Source organism: Psammomys obesus, unplaced genomic scaffold, assembly GCF_907164565.1.
Source record: "Psammomys obesus unplaced genomic scaffold, mPsaObe1.curated_primary_1811, whole genome shotgun sequence".
Lineage (NCBI taxonomy): Eukaryota > Metazoa > Chordata > Mammalia > Rodentia > Muridae > Psammomys > Psammomys obesus.
Window position 1 is genome coordinate 15740 of NW_026593649.1, and position 17437 is coordinate 33176.

Sequence of the window (17437 nt, forward strand, 5' to 3'; positions counted from 1 at the left end):
TCCATTAACACCCCCAATCATAACACCAGCAAGTCAATCAAATGAACCTTCCCAGTTCCTGCAAGGAATCACCTTCTTTTCAGAAACTCAACAGTAACAGTTTTGAAGACTACCACTGTGTGCAGTCCTGGTGACAGGGACAGTTCTTACTCAGCATGGAAAAGCTGGCAATACTCAGACACCGTACGCTACAGTCATGTTAGCCTTTGGCATCCTTACTGCCCCTTTCCCCAATGGGTGTCAACCTCCCTGCTCCTTCCAGGAACCCTGCTCTTCTCATGCACGCTCCCCACCAAGCAGAGGACTGCACAGATTTTTATCATATCTGCAGGCTGTCTCCTGCTGGCTTCTACCATCCCCATCGGCCCTCACACTGCTAGGAAGGGAGAGCCTGGCAGTTGTCTCCAGTGTAGCCAGGGCAGCCTAGGAATGGCCCTGAGGAAAAGCACTTGCCCAGACACCTCAGCCTTCTTCCTAGAACACACAGACCTTTCCTCCAGGCTCTCACACCTTTTATCCTTTCTGCCTAAGCCCTTGCTGGTCCTTGTCCTACTTAATCCTCTCTGTTCCTAATAAAAAGGCTTTTCTTGAACAGCCACTTCTCCTCCAGCCCTTTGGTCAATATTTACCATTTTCCCATTGCCACCATTTTGCCTGTGATATTAATCTGGCTTCTTATGATAAAATCTGGTTAGGTGTCTGTACTGGTTAAAGCAGAAACTCATCACTTTCAAAAAAAGGTCATTATAAAACTAGAGCAAAGGTGGATAACATTATCTTCAGAGTAAGTTAAAAAAAAATACAACACAGTGGGGCTGGAGAAATGGTTCAGTGGTTAAGAGCACTGATTGCTCTTCCAGAGGTCCTGAACACAATTTCCAGCAACCACATGGAGTCTCACAAACATCTATAATGGTATCTGATTCCCTCTTCTGGCATGTACACATACATAAAGGCAGAGCACTCATGTATGCATACATATATATATATATATATATATATATATATAACACATAAATAAAATATTTTAAAAGAATTATAGCAAAAAAATATAACACAGAGAAAATTTGGAAGCACAAAAGGGTAACCTAGCAGCAGGACGTTTAATTACTGTATTTCTGGGTTTCTTTTCTTTTGTCTTTCTTTGTTGTTTTGATTATTGATTTGTTTGTTTGTACTTAACAAGCAACAAGGGAAACACAGGCTTGCGATCCACCCTGGAAGCATATGTCTTTGATAGCACAAGCTGTAAGCCAGTGTCGGACACACCATCTCATAGGCCTGTCGATGGAAGGTGACTGGATAAACATGCAATCATTTATTTGGCTCCTCTCTGGAGAAAAACTTACCCCCTTTTCTAGGCTGTTGTTACTCTGTCTTTATCTTTCTACTGATTCTGAGCCCCTTGTGGCCAGGCCCTGCCTTTCTCATCTCTGTGTGCAGAATGTATGGGTATCACTAACTTTTTCTGAAGTAGATCATATTTGTCTTCAAGTGAAATCACTTCCCTATTATTGGAATAAAATGAATTTGAAATACTGGAGTCAGGCTGTGAATGAATTTTTGCTTATCTTTAGTTGGGCAATGCACACATTGAACAGATGGTTCTTTAAAAATAGATCTGGGGTTTTAAAAATAGCTCATTCTGGTACAGAAATGCATACTCCAGTCAAGCTGACCGGCCGAAGGTAAGCAAATTGCCATAGTAACAAGATTCCAGGCTGCTGAGTCCAAAGACTGGCTCAGTCCATCTTCTGCTATAGGACCAGTTTCCAGGCATTCTGTGGAGGGGACATCTTTGACACAACATACTCCCAGTCAACCATCAATGCAGCAAAGCTCTGAATCTTCGGCCGTCTTGACATGAGGGCTCGTTGAAAGCATTCCTTCAAAAAAAAAAAACTGCTGAAGTGTTCAATTCTTTGGTCAATGGTCAGAACTAGTTTCTTCAGCTTGCAGAGGGCATCCTCTGACCATCCTACTTTTATGCTATATTGTTAAGATTTCACACTCTACAGCAGCCACTGTGTGAGTGGATGCCTTTAACTCATTACTGTCAGTAGCTGCTGGCAGACACATCTCAGGAGGATGAGATATATTTTCCCCCTTCCTATGTCTTCTGCAGTCTTTCCTGTGATGCTTGCATTTTAATAAGCAGATATTTCTTTTGTATTCAAAAAGCTTACAAGCTAAAATTTCAAAAATTTGAAAATATCTATGTAAGTTAAGGGAAGCATTTATTACTTTTGTACAAAATGGTAATTCTTTAAGAGTTAGTTAAAGGGGTAATAATTCTAGGCCTAACGTCCTGTGTATGTCATTAAAGTGTTCAACAGTAAAAGCCAATGGTAGCTTTTACTAATTAGTAAATTAGTTTTTTCTCTCTCTCTCTCTATCCTTCTTTCTTTTCCTCTCCTTCTTTCTTCCTTCCCTTTTTTGTATATAAGACTTTCAGCCTGAGTATGAAGCCAGAATTCTGAATGTCACACTGACCCAGCCTTAGTTAGCAATCATTTTATATAACAACGAATATTTACAGAACAATGAATCATTCCTTTTTTTTTCCTAAATCAAGAAATTTTGTCTTGATTTATACTTGATATATACTTGCATTGTTCCCTGACACAGACAGCTCTTTTGCAGTAATAGTGAATAGTGATGGTCTTAAAAACCCAAATTCAAGGAACCTTCATTCTGACTCATCTCTACCTCAGTCCAGCCTGTCAGGCCAGCTGGGATTATGGGAATCTCTGTGGAAGACCTGGCCAGTGCTTGCCTAGTGCCTGTCATTGAGTGTCAGGGAGGCAGCTTCTTGGGCAGCTACTTGACATCTGCCAAGTAATGAGAAACTGCCTCAGGTAAAGGGAGCCAGGGGAGGGTTGTATATTTTCCCTGTCAGGATGGATCATTTCTGAGGAAGCAGAGCCTTGCTCTGGGGAAAACATATTTGTGGCACAGAGTATTTTAGATTTCTATGGCCAATCTAAAGAGACAAAGTGTCTGTCTACTTTATTTAGGTTAATAAACTGCTCGTTCTTGACACTTTTCTGTTTCATTTGGACAAAACTTATTTTCATTACCACTATCATGCTGCAGAAAACATCATGGGAAGTAAAATTCAGCTTTGTGAAATAACGAATCGTCAGGCAGAGACTTTCCCTCTACCTGAGGAGTGAAACCATTTCCAGAAGCCACAGGCTAACCCTGTCTCGAGTGACATTTGATGACAAAATGACCCAGGAAGCCATTTGGCTCATGCTGAAGCAAACACTTGATTAGTGGACTGAGTTGGTGCTGGGCGTGGGAGGAAGGGTAGAAGGGGATCACAGCTCAGAAAAAAGGGGGCATCCAAGGGCACTGGCTATGAAACAGGTGGCTGAGAACACATCCCTGCAATCACACCTCTGGGAGCCATGACACATGAAGAAGAGTAGAGAAGCTCTTGACCTCACAAGCTGGGACATTGTATTCAGTGGAAATTACAAAGTTGCAGCAACACCATAATGTTTCTGCAGCCTCTGTATGTACTGGACAACTCGCAATGAGAGTGCTAACCATGAGAGATGTTTCATCACCACCTCTACTGGAAATGTGCTTGTCTGGTGGGCAGAGCTAAGAACATTGTAAAGGCAGAGTTTCTCCAGAGACTCTCTTCGTGTGCTTTAACTGATTCTCCTTGGGGAACAGTCTCCTTGGGGTAACCTGGGCCATCAGGAAGGTCAGCTTACCTCCCATGCCTGGCATGCTGGTCCCGCTTGGGTCATTTGGATGTGGAGTTGAAGGTGGGCTATATCCGATCACCAGGTCAATGGTGGCCTGAGCAGAAAGAACGCATTGCACAGAGTCAGTGAAGGGAAAAGAATATTACAGACAGACACTTAGCAGGTGCAGGAGTCTTGAAAGGGCTGGGCAAGAAAGTGAGACTGGAAAGATGGGGATGTTACAATGATGTTACAATGGTCTATTCCTGTCTTATTCCAGGTGAGCCAGGGCAGAGCAGGGAAGAAGCCACTTTGTCACAGGTTGCCAAGGACAACCTCACTGACTAAAGTAAGTGCTGTAACAAGCAAGAGTGAGCTTGTGACTAGCTTCTTTCTCGCAGTGGAGACAGCCTCTGCTCATAGAATTACAACCAGAGAGGCTCATTTAGAATGACCAGTTCATTTGTTGCTCATGAACACTAATCGCTGAGATTTATTTTTATATTTCTCTCCAGGGAAGAATTTTAAATGACTAGTAAAAAAGGCATATAGTGGCACAATCATAAGATAGAATGAAAGGGAAGCCATCTCTGATTAAAGAAAAGACAAACGTACAAATCATAATGTTAAACATAACTGACATCCCTCCTGCATTAACTGTGATCCCAGGCTGCCTAGAAATCGAGCAAAAAGAGCAACAAAGCAGATCTTATGTCTTTATATTTCATGAACCTATAAGACTTCAAAAAATTTTTGCTGGGAAAATTAGAAAAACAAAACAAAACAAAACTGCCCCTCCTGTTCCTGAAGTATCAGGGAACCAAATACACTAGTGTTCTGCCACTGAAATACATGCTTAACTTTGAAGAAGGGTTGCCAATTTTTATTTCACCAAACATAGGCCCATTTACTATTACGGTCATTTCTTTTAAAGACAGCATTTTAATATGCAAATTTGGGAGAGACAAAAGGATTTTCCATCCCCACTCTCAACCCTACCCCACCATACGTCAGGTTAGAAGATACAATAGAGGGGCTGGAGAGATGGCTCAGCAATTAAGGGCACCAACTACCACTCCCGTGCAGAGGACCGGAATTTTATTTCCAGCACCGGCGTGGAGGCCTTGTACCTTCAGTCTCAGGTGATCTGACACCTTCCGGCCTCTGTGTTCACTGTATACGCACGGTGCACACAGGACAAACACCCACACACATAAAATAAAAACTTTTGAAAATTCAAGAAGATGGAATACAGAATAGCATATTCTAATATTTAGGACATAGTTAGACTAAACATGATTCATTATTTATCTGAAGGCCATATCTAATTGGGCCTCTCTTCCTGCATTTACTGGTTTTGCTGTGGCCAATGACTCTCACACATGCCTGTGTAGACATCTATGTCTGTACGGCTCCTGTTTTTTTTTGTTTTCTTTTTGTTTTGTTTTGTCTGCTCATCACAGTGAATGTGGATGAGCATGAGAGCGGCCTGGGGACACTGGACCGAGTCAACGGGCCTACCTACAGTCCCATAGCAAACAGTCTCAAGAGCAGCACTTGTGGCTATTCATTCACAGACCAAGGTTCAATATGAAGGCGGTGTGCCGGCACCACAGGGCTCAAACTTAACATGAGAAATTGTACTTTTAAAACCTAGGGGAGCCCATGGTGCCTCGTCTGCAGGTTGCTATTTTACATGCAGTGGCCCCAGTTGCTTCAGTACATACATACATACATACATTTAAAAAAAAAAAACCCAAAACAACCAACCAAACAACAAACTCAGCAGTCTGAAAAGACCACGACATCCCACCTTGCCATGGCATCACTTCTCTCTGCTGGGTTCTGGGTAGTCAGATGGCAGAGGGCATTTTGAATGTATGTGTTGTGATCAGAGTCCTAACTGATGACTAGCTCACAGCCTCAGAGGTGGGCACAGCAGCCCTGGCATCCTCTCCTTTGAATGCCGAGAGGCCTCACTGTGTTCATGCTTACAGTGAGGCCTCTAGCATAAATACTTGACCCAGGCTCATAAGCAAAGTAAGTTGGCTGGAAAATGAAGGGGTTAGAGGTCATGGGCTGAGCATGGCAGTGTTCAAAGACTTCTTAGTAGTCATATAGCATCTAAACATGAGTTACTCAAGAAGTCAACTTTTAAAATACACTTTTTTTTTTTTTTGACACAGGGTCTTATTCCCGTATGGCCTGGAACTCACTATGTAGATGAAGCTGAAACTCACCTGTTTCAGCCTCTTGGTTGCTAGGAACTTTGAATTCTGGTTTTATGTCAGAAAACATATGCTTATATAGAAGGGCTAGGATCATCATATATTCAGCCACCATTGTGGTGGTAAAGACGATGATATTACTATCATCTTAACATAGATACAAGTCTTCTTTGTAATACAAGTAATACAAGTCTTCTTTGTCTGGTATGTAAGATACCCAACGCCAAAGTCTAGATACCCAAAGCTAAATGCCAACACCCATGTGAATGGCACTGAGCTGTAACCAGAGGGTTTCTGCTTAACATATGGAATTCTGTCAAATCAAATCTCAAATTTACTGGTTCTGTGACCGGAAGTTAAGTATAGGGCCCATATCATTTACCATGAAACCAAACTTCCAGTATTTTGTGTAGTGAGCTGATTGTCAAACTAAAGTCCTCCTAAATGGATTTTTTTCCTTAACCACCTTATTTTGTCTTTCCACAAAAGAAGAACACTCACCCCAGTGTCTTGTTGCTTTTCGTTTAGCAGGGAGATCTGTTTGTAGGGCAAGGATCTGTTCTGGTCCCCGATCAGGTCCTTCAGGGAGACAGTTGCTGTGCCAATTAATCTGCAGAGGGAACAAGAAAGCGCAGAGCTGCCTAGGTGGGGGCATGCCCCCAAGGCCATGAACACCCAACGCTCTCTGGTCCACCCATCTATCCTTGTAACTGCCCCGACAGGAACGCAGATACTCTAAAGAGACACACGCACCCCTCTCTTTGTTTAACAGACCATGGAAGCAATGGTCCCCAAGAAAATAGAATTTCTCTAGAAGACTTATGCAAGGAGAAGGAAAAGGTTAAAATGTTGTACCAGTCCAAAGAAGAGCTCGTTCCCCAGGAAGAAACTTGGCATAATTCTGACAACTGTCAGACTACCTGGCATGGGAGACTAACAAGGATAGGTCATTGACAATGGGACCACACCTTGGTCAGGGCGACTTAGTGCTGCATTCCTATTAAATTCCATTAATTCTAAACCTCATATCAGGGCCCCAGAGATGTAGTTGGCAGTCAGTTTTCCTCATTTGTTTCTCTTCCCACTGTGGCCACACAGAACAAACCTCCTTTCTCTGCCTTTTGCTACTATATGTCTCTTTCACTGGCTTCCTGAGGACGGTGGCTGAACCTCCCTTGTTAGGATTGCCAGGGCCCAGGCTTTGACCCTAACATCTCCAGTAACACTCTCATTAAAACCACCACATAATTAACGTGGGCCAGGGTATTTCCCAGTGAACAAAACACATGTTACTTCTCCATGGCAAGGAGTCCTCTGAGAGTCCAACTGTAATGTCCACGAAATTCTGACAATCATGAATAAGGGAACAACTGAATACTGCCCCCCCCCACCAGAGTCCACAGAGAGGTTAAAGAAAAACCCGAGTAAGCAAAGAAGGCAGTCCTCTGTGACAGGAACTTAAAAAGAACAATATTTCCCCAAGTCAACCTTCCTGAAGCATTACTTTAAGACTAGGCTTCTGGGTGATAGGCTGGGGCTGGCTTGCTAGCCCATACTCTCTGCAGCAGCATTCAAATGAGAATGTACTCTCTGCCCTCTCTTCCTGGTCCCTGGAATCACTGCAGGTCTCTCACTCACTCTGCCTCTCCCTGTTGCACAAGCCATGTACAGAGGCGTGCGTGGGTCTGTCTTTAGCATGCTCTCCCTGGACCAGTTGCTTCTGTTTTGCTCACTGCTCCAACACATTGTCTGAAACATGGCAGGCCCTGAAAGGGTCTTTGTGGGATGATGGGAAGAATAAAGAAGCCTACAGTTACTGCTAATGAATATCTGGAAATTTTATGTATGTAAGACATGTTTTTAAAGGATTTTTTTATAGCACACACATAAACAGGGTGTTAGTCAATAATCCATAAAGGGGACAAAATAGTATCCCATGGAAAACTGTCTGAACTTGGAGGAGGCAACCTGAAATGTGGATGGAGGAGAGGACCAAGGAGACACAAAGCCTAGAGTGTGCAGATCACAAAGGGGGACAGAGAAGTAGAAAGAACGGTGTCCAGTTACTCAGAGCTCGCCTATGTTTGCAGTGGTATATTAATAGGGAGAATGTTATAAAACAGAACATCACTAGAATGAAAATAGAGAACCAAGCGCCAAGTCCTAAGTAATGAAGGAGATGATTTTTGTGCATGTAATGTTTTTTGGGGCCTTGTATGGTGCTAGACAAGCACCCAACCACTGAGCCACATTTCCAGGCCAAAAGAGATTGAGAATTCCATTTATTTTTGTTTTGTTCTGTAGACAGGGTGGATGATTTGGTTAAGAATGGTCCCTTTAGGCACACATGTTTGAAAACTTGCCCTCCAGTTGACAGAACTGTTTGGGAAGGATTAGGGGGTGTGGTCTTGTTGGAGAAGGTGTGTCACTGGGGCCAAGCTTTGAGGTTTCAAAGGACTTGCCATTCCCAGTGTGCACTGCTCTCTTCCTCTTGCTTGTGGACTGAGATGTGAGCTCCCAGCTGCTCCTGCCATTATACCTTTTTCTCCACCATCATCTAACCCACTGAGTCTGTAAGCCCAATTAATGTTTTATTTTATTAAATTGCCTTGGTCGTGGTGTCTTGTCACAGCAATAGAAAAGTGAGTTTACTAAGTAACCCAGGATGTAGTTGAACTCATTACATAGCTTAGGCTGGGCACAAACTCATAATTCCTTCTATTTTTGTATCCTAAGTGCTGACATTACTGTCATGTACCACCATGCCTGGCAGAAGAGAAAAATACATATATATGTATATATATATTATTCATAACACACACACATATATATATTTACAGTAAGCCAGATATGGCAGTACACACCTTTGTTTTTCTTTTTTGATTTTTGAAGACAGGGTTTCTCTGTATAGCCTTGGCTATCCTGTACTTGCTTTGTAGACCAGGCTGGCCTCAAACTCAGAGCCCCGCCTGCCTCTGCTTCCCCAAGTGCTGGCATTACAGACAGCACCATCACACCCAGCTCTCAGTAGACACTTATAATCTGAGCACCCAGGAGAGAGAAACAAGCTAGTTGGAGGTTAGCCTGAAGTATATAGTAAGATCCTGTCTCCAAAAAAATCCCCAACAACAGCATGTGTGGTTGATTATTTCCATGTAACGCTTGGCAAAAAATACTCACAGGCATAAGTAACAGGCAGGAAAATTCATTTTGTAGAAAACTTTTATTTTAGAATGTATTGCAGTTTTTTTAAAAATCTGGAAGTGGGTTTGGAGTACACCTCTTACCTAGTATCCACAAGGCCTTGGGTTCAATCATTTGCACCATCAGGGGAAAAAAAAAGAAGTGAAGGCTGAGGTCAGTATGAAAATTCATTTTTGAAGTCTCACTGTTGGTAGAGGCACACTATTTTGAGGGTGGCAGGTATATATCCATATTCTCAGGCCTCAGAAATAGGACCATACTATAGGTGTCGGTCTATAATTCACCACATACCTCAGTGACCTCAGGCATTAGCTGCTTTCCTCTCTGGGAAGAGAAGATTCTATTGCACACGACCAGAACATGGCTGCAGTTTCACGCAGCTTGCCCAGGGATCTGGACTATTTGTCCATGGAGTCTTGGAAGTGTGGACATTCTGATATGGAGCTGCATATACACACAACTCTCACCATATGGGAACTATTGCAGGTTCTCATCTCTTCTGACATAGCACGAGACAGCCCCTAGCCAGCAACAGAAAAGGCATTTGCTTTCAAAAGGAGGAGTGAGCCTTTGTCAGCTTCCGGGGTCACACAGCAGTCAGGTCCACCAGACAGTGCCGAGAGCTGATGAGAACTTTACACAGCACTTTAATGAACATTAGCATATTAGAGCCATAATTCATATACTTTGAGCGTCATCTTCCCTTTCCTTGGGTTTGATTCCTATAACATGACGAGGACAGATCTATACACCTCACTCCACCTCCCCCAAGCAAGACGGTAACCCCTACCATCTCACGAAACCCCAGAGCTCCCACAGACACCTCAGGAGAGCTTTGGTTCATGGGTTTTAAACAGGGCACTCAGCCATGGGGTGGGCGAATTGAGATTTCGAAGAATAATGAAAAGGGAATCTGGAGTCAGTAAAGTGCTGGCTTGCAGAACTTTAGGACCTGAGTTCAGTCTCTGCTTTACAAGTGGGGTGCGCACTTTTAATCCCTGTGCTGGGAAAGTGGAAACAGGGGTGAGGGTGGGGTCTCTGGGGTTTGCTGGAAAGCCAGATAAACCAGATAGGTAGCCTAGGTGCCAGTGAGAGAGGGAACTTGTCTAAATCACAAGGTACCTGGCTCCCGGGGAGTGACGCTTGAGGCTGGCCTCTGGCCTCCTCACAGGTGTTCAGGCGTACACATGAGCACTCATACAAAAATTAAAATTAAAGTTAAAAAAGTTAAGATCAATATATTACTAATAACATGCTTAAACGTTATCTGGGAGGGTTGGGGGATGACTCAGTGGGTGAGAGTGCTTGCCTGTGGGCAAGCCTGGTGACCTGAAGTTGATCCCCAGGGCCCATGATAAGAGCTAGACGTGAGCCAGGCTCCATGGTGCACGCCTGTTATCCCAGCACCGGGGGAGGCAGAGGCAGGCGGATCTCTGTGAGTTCAAGGCCAAGGCTACACAGAGAAACCCTGTCTCAAAAACAAACAAACGCAAATGAGCTGGATGTAGCCCACACCTGTAATCCCAGCACTCCTGCCTGGAGGTGGGAGGCATGGACAGAATCTTGTACATGGAGATGGAGCGAAAACAAGAGAGGGCCTTCCTTCGTGAGGTGAAGAGTGAGAACTGACTCCCAAAGGTTGTCCTCTGACCTCCACATGTGCACAGTGGCAAGTGTGTACACCCATCACAGGGACTCACACCACGCACTCACACACACACACACACACAGATCACAGGCACTCACACCATGCACACACTCACATACACACACATCTCATAGGCACACACACACATACACATTCACACACATACACACACACTCACACAGTCCACAGGCATTCACACCTTACACTCATACACACAAAGGATAAAATGTGTGCTCTTCCTTTTTCTTTTATCTAAATGTGCTGTTTGCCTCATGAGACGGGGAAACAAATGTTATTCTTCTCAGTCTGTGATTCATGGTGCAGTTCTGTGGCTAAGATAATGACATCACACACTTGAACATGCCCTGATCTGCTTTTGTTGAAGCCAGCTAGAGCCAGAATGACCTGGGCCTCTTATCAGTGGTAAAACAACCTGAGAACAGGCAGGGTGCCATGGCTAGGCCATGCAGAAGGGAAAGAGGCCTGGGGTGGGGCTTGATCAGCATCCCAGACCAATGCATCTCCCACATCACCTAGTCTCCTGGAGGACCAAGGGTTGAGAAAATCCCTGCTGTAGCCCAAGAATCATGTCCCAGCTCTCTCTGAGGCTTTGCCTGAGTCCCTCCATTCTTTGAGCCACAGCATTGTTAGCAAACAAACGGAGGAAAGTGAATGATTTCACAGGCTAGGCTTACGTGTGTGATGTGTCCTACACAGGTCTATTTAGGAAACCACTGTATATTAAATATTTCTTTTCTGGCTTTACCATTTTTTTAAATGTGCGCATGTGTAAAACTCCTAGGATTCTTTTGGAGACTTTCATAATGAAAGGCAGGGTTTCTGCCTTCAAAATTATTGATCTATAATGTCACAGATGTAGGGGCAAAGACGAAGAGAATGACAGCACCATAAAACACAGTGAGGTTACATGATACAGAGGGGGGACCGTGGGGCTTGTGGCTAATGGAGAGAACAGGCTTGGGCACATACAAGGCCCGATTGTTAATGTTTTTATGCTTCTGAAAGGCTCTGACTCAGCCTGCTGGGTTTCCTTCCCCGGGAGAGGGCAGTAACAGAAGGCGGGGCAGAAAATGGAGAAAGTAGCCAATTATATACTTAACCTCAATTCCTTCTTTTCAAAAGAGTCCAGTTCCCTGAGGTTTACTTTCTCAGCATAAAATTCTGATGGTTTTGTTGTGGGAGGGGGTGTGTAAAGAAAACTTGGTGTGCGTGTGTGTGTGTGTGTGTGCGTGTGTGTGTGTGTGTGTGTGTGTGTGTGTGTGTGTGTGTGTGTGTAAGTAAAGACTGTTTTGAGAAAAGCCTGGAAAGATTAATCTCGAAGTCATGTTCACAGTGAGGCTGAGTTGTGAAAGATGTAAACAGAGATACAGCTCCTGAGACCTTTGACTGAGCTGAAGGAAGCACTGCCTACGGCCAGTCCTACGCGTCGTCTCACGGGTCAGCCAGCCAGGCCTGTTTGCTGGGCCGTTGCCTGGATACAGAAAACTGTGAGAACATGGGGAATGATAACTTAGTCTCCCACACAAGGGACAAGGAACAGCTCAGCTGATTTCCTTTAAAGAAGCTGACACTGAGCCTAGGACCCCTTTTCCTCCGTATTACTACCGTGATACTGTATATAGGCCAAGATGATACAATGTGGTGGTAATGGAGACCCTTTGCCCTGTGGTTCGCAGAAAACTAAGAGCCTCTCATGGACTGCCCCCAAGACTGTAGCAGATGGGCTACGGTCCCACAAGGAAGCTAGAGTGGAAGAAATGCCAAGGCCTTGGGCTGCAGCTCTCCTGGGGAACTAACAAGCTGCCAGTGTATCTGACACTGAAGAAAACACACGTCACTGCTCCTTTAGTCTGTCAGGCCTCTACATATGACACGGAACTCATTCTAAGCCATGGGAATGACCTGGCAACCACGTGTTATATTAGGGTCTGGGGGAATTGAGAGCCAAGCTACTCAACTTAGTTATGTGGTGTCAGTTAAGAACCCTTCATCGCCCTGTTCCTCTGGTTTTTAAAAAGAGGAATTGGTTTTTAAAAAGAGGAATGGAAATATTCTCCCTACTGGCTGGGCCCACACTCACAGCCACATGCCTGGGTGGTGAGTAAGAACCCTGCTGGCTGAGGGCGTCAGCAGGGGAGCTCAAACACACAGCACACCAGGTCCCATCTCTGTGTAACAGAGACAAAGCCCATGGGGATTGATTGCTGGAAAATCCTTCACAAAGGAAAGATCTGTTGGAGGCTTGAAAATAAATCATATGCTCACTGCTTCTGCTTATAGGGACTGTAACCGGCCAGTCCTGGCTTCCTCTGGGAGGAATCACAGCATGCAACTGGCCTGGGGCCTGAAAGACTCTCCAAGCTGTTCCTAAGTCCCCGTTTGAAAAGACCCTGCTATCTCATTCTTTGAAGGCCCAGGCTCGCTGCCTAAGTTTGTCATTTTGGCCAGGCCTGTACAGCTCTGTATTGCTTCCCCACACTGCTCTGGGGATGTGCCTATATCAAGTTCCTCCCTGGTCCTGAGAATAAGGAGAGAGCTAAGCAGGCCCCTTAAGACACGCCAAACTGGGAGGAGAATCGGGGCAGCAGACAAAGGTTCTTTGCACAAACTTTCTTCTAGGAACCTTCTCCTAGACAGCGAGAACTTCCTCCTCAGGTTCAGATCTAACAAAGGAACCCCAATAATTTTAACAGGTTCCCCAACCAGGATATCTGCTTGACCATCTTTAATGCTCAGACTCCTTATCATGTCTCCCAGAACTCCCCCAGGACTGGGGATCACCCTAGCAGGCTTCTTCAGGAATCCTGTTAGGTTGGTTTAGCCAGAATTTCCCTATTCTGGTTGTTTCCTCTTAGGAATTTTCCATCCACTGACCCCTCCCTGCCCCTTGGCTGTAAGTTCACAACTGGCTGTGCAGTGTGGGGACTTGAACCCCAATTCTCTCCCCGACTGTAGTTCATTCAGCAGTGGTTGAGCTGTATGTACCTGTACTGGATGACCCTAGGAACTCTTCACAGAACAGTTTCCTCTTGGACACAGCTGTAACAGCAGGTCATAGCACCAGAGTTCCTTACCAAGGTGAAAGTCCCTCCAAGAGTATTCCCTCAGTTCTCTGACTCAACTGTACCAGAGGGGCCCTTCCTCACTGGTCTCTGATTGTCTCCTCACCTGTCCCTCAGAATGCACTGTCTCCAAGCTCCCAGCAGCAGCAGCAGCAGGTTCCTGCACATTCCCAGAGCCTAGACTGGATTATTTCTTACAGTGATGCTTTTTCTTTCCTTTTAATTTTATTTTATGTGTATAAAAGGTTTGTCTGCATGTATATTAACACATTGTATGCATTCTTATTGACCACAGAAGAAGGAAGAGAACGCTTGGGCCTCTGGAACTAGTTACAGATGGCTGTGACTCACCATGTGGATGCTGGGAAGTGAACCCAGGTGCTCTAAAAAAGCAGGTGCCCTTAACCACTAACCTCTCCAGAGCCTTGAGGTGATTCTTATATCCATGGTCATACCAGGGACTCTCATGGGGGCCTGGAGAAGGTGGCTGGCCAAGCAAAATCAGGAAGCAGGGGACACAGTGGTATTTTAAAACCATTCTATACTATCTTACAAGGTAACAGCCCCTTGGGGGCCTCCCCTTCTCTGAGGAGAAGGAAAGGGGAGATGAGGGAGGAGCACATGAGGGTGGGACTAGGAAGAAAGGAGGGAAGGGCCTGAGATCAACATGTAAAGCGATTAGATAGATAGATGGATGGATAGATGGATGGATGGATGGATAGATAGATAGATAGATAGATAGATAGATAGATAGATAGATAGATGGATAGATGAATAGATAGATAAATGGGTAATGTGCAGATATAGTGGTCCTCCCAAACCTGATACGGACAAGCCTTCTCTGCATTCTCCACAAACTCCTCAATATTAGGTGAGATGGCTCAACAAGGAATGGCTCCTGTCTTTAAATATGATGACTAAAATTGATTCCTGTTATGCATATGGTAGAAGAAGAGAGCTGATTCCTGCAAGATGTCCTCTGGTTTTCTCATGTGCACTATGGCATGTGTACACACACACACACACACACACACACACACACACACACACACTACATACATATAATTGTAATTAATGACTGTACTCTGATACTTTGCTCATTCTACCTGACCAATTCTGTTTTCTCAGTCCTCAGAGGTCGAAATCAAAGCTTGCCTGCTGCAATAGGTCAGTGGAGTTCCCAGACTCTGTAATTCTCTCAGCATCAGAATCAGGTCAGTTTTTATTATTCATAAACACATTTTTTTTTCCTCCATTTACACTCGAAACTTCAAACAAACAAGGAACTGGAGAAAGGGCTCTGAGGTTAATAACATTTGCTCCACAGTCAGGAGGACCAGAGTTCAAATCCCAGAACCCACATGACAGGAGAACACTAGGGCTTGCTGGTTTGCAGCTTAAGAAAACAAAAGCCTCAGATTCAGGGAGAGACCCTGCCTCAAAGAAATGGGCAGAGAATGATATAAGACAATGATGCCCACTTCTGGCCTCTGCATATACATGCATGCAAGCACCCACACAAACACAGGCACACATGAATAGATAAATAAATAAGTCTTAATAGACAAACATGCAATTGCTAGAGAAAAAAATTAGGGAGCACACTTATATAGGCAAAGGTAAGGACTTTTTGGATAAGACTTTGATTGCTCAGGAAATGAGGCCAATAATCAACAAATGATTCTCATGAAATTAAAAAGCTTTTTTATATCAAAGGAAATTGTCATTCAAATGAAGGCTGTTAACTTCCAGGCCTAGAGAGAAATCTGCTATTGTTGTCAAATTATATTCTAAACATTTATGTTAATACCCATAGATTAGTGTTTCCCTCAACCTTGGCTGGAAGCTTCTCTCTACAGTGCTCAACAGTTAAGCAGAGATGACAGACAGTTGGTCAAAGTGCTGAGAATAAGTTCTATTGAGTGTTCAGCCCTAAACAGGACATCTATCCCAACCCCCACAACCCTACTAAGACCCTCCTGCATGTCATATCCTCTGTTGCTACCATATATTCAATTACTTATTGGTTATCTGTCCCTACATTCAGATGAGTGTGTGTTTTCTCTTGCTTTGTTTGTTCTGCAGGGCTGAGAATCCAGCCCAGACTCTTCTGCCTTTCCACTGAACTGTACCCTGACCCTCTGGACAAAATTGCCTCTATCAAAGGTGTGGCGTGTCCCCAGTGCCTTGAGCTGTTGCTGACACTTGTGTGTTTGTGGGATGAATGAGTAAGCTAACATTATCTTTGAAGAGAGTCCAATGACTTTGAAATTTTGTTTGTAAGTTACAAAGCTTCCTCTCCTAAGAGTTTGGCCTCCAAGGAGCAATGGAGTCATCACGGCTGTTACTGTTATAAAATGCCTTTCTCTTTCGCCCCTTGGCACATCATAGCTCCATGCTGACCTACTCACAAGACCGCTAAGAGAACTCACAAGAGAACTTCGCTGGCCTCCCTCAGTCTCTCATTAGGCTTGGGCTATGCACAGCCTTGAGTCACACCTTTATCACCTAAAACAGTGGTTTCTCTAGGCGGAATCTTGCCTTGAGAGAGTCCATTTACAGGCAGCTTTTGACTCCATTTTGAAGAGGCAAAGATGACTGCATCTGGGTGGACCTGTGAATGACACCACCTGTCTGACACCGCCTTCACAACCCAGATCAAAAAACAAAGAGAAAAACAACAACTATTCCTGGGAATACCAAGGATGCTGCCCTATAAATTTCTCAGGTCAGTTGAGACTGTAGGGGCAGGTGGTCGTATTAAAATCAGTCAGAAAACCCAGACCAAGAGCTTCTCAGACCCACCAGACCAAGGAAGAACCTCCTCACCTGGACCCCATAAAGAGATGATGGACTTCTAACACTGTGATGGTGGCCCGTCATGCTAGACCACTGCTATGTGGTCAAGGGACGAACAGGCAGAGAACTCCCAACTGTCCCAAGGGCTTCAGTTTCATTGAGTCCCCACTGCTGACGCTGCCTGCTGGAATTGCCATCCGCCTGTCTATGTGCTCACTCATCCGGACCTGCCGTCCATTCACCTACTCAGCTGTCCATCTGCCCAGACTGCGTCTTGCCCTTCTTACCTCTTTGCTGCATCTCCGTCCACTTAAATCCTACAGCCGCCATCTCTAGCGCCAGCAGCCGCAGCAGCTTCCCTGCCTCTCATGCAGCTGGGTTTGGTTTCTGCCTCACAATCAGTTCCCCAGCTTTGGCCCATTGGATTTCTTTGAAATGCCTCGACTCTTTTAATTTTTGGTAGCCATTCTGTAATGCAACATGCATGCATGCAGACACACATCCATCCATACAGATGTACTTCAAAAATAGACATTTACTGTGTGGTGTATAACATGTGATCTGGGAGTTAATATTAGTACTTAAGGTTGGAATAAACCAACCCTGAGATTGTCTCAGTTCCAGCTGCCAAGGAAAGTGGGATTATCTGGCAAATTGCCGCTAACGGAGCCACCATACTTTATGACTTTAACGTTATTTCATAAATCAAGACACTGTAGAAATACACAGGTATTTCATACACAGGCATGCTGACACACACCTATAATGTCAGCG

At 44.5% G+C, this 17437-nt stretch overlaps 1 protein-coding gene across 1 annotated transcript in view; it reads right to left on the reverse strand.

Annotated features, from left to right (window-relative positions):
* LOC129684186 (myoferlin-like) overlaps positions 1-16993 on the reverse strand; it is a gene marked incomplete at its 3' end in the record, with an annotated part of 32489 nt that extends 15496 nt beyond the window's left edge. Inside the window, exons 1-4 of the mRNA XM_055617260.1 lie at positions 16951-16993; positions 14278-14338; positions 6431-6539; positions 3729-3816 (exon numbers count right to left, since the gene is read on the reverse strand). Coding sequence (XP_055473235.1) covers positions 3729-3816; positions 6431-6539; positions 14278-14338; positions 16951-16993 — 301 coding nt within the window. The remainder of the gene's footprint in view (positions 1-3728; positions 3817-6430; positions 6540-14277; positions 14339-16950) is intronic.
* Between the last annotated feature and the right edge of the window lie 444 nt (positions 16994-17437).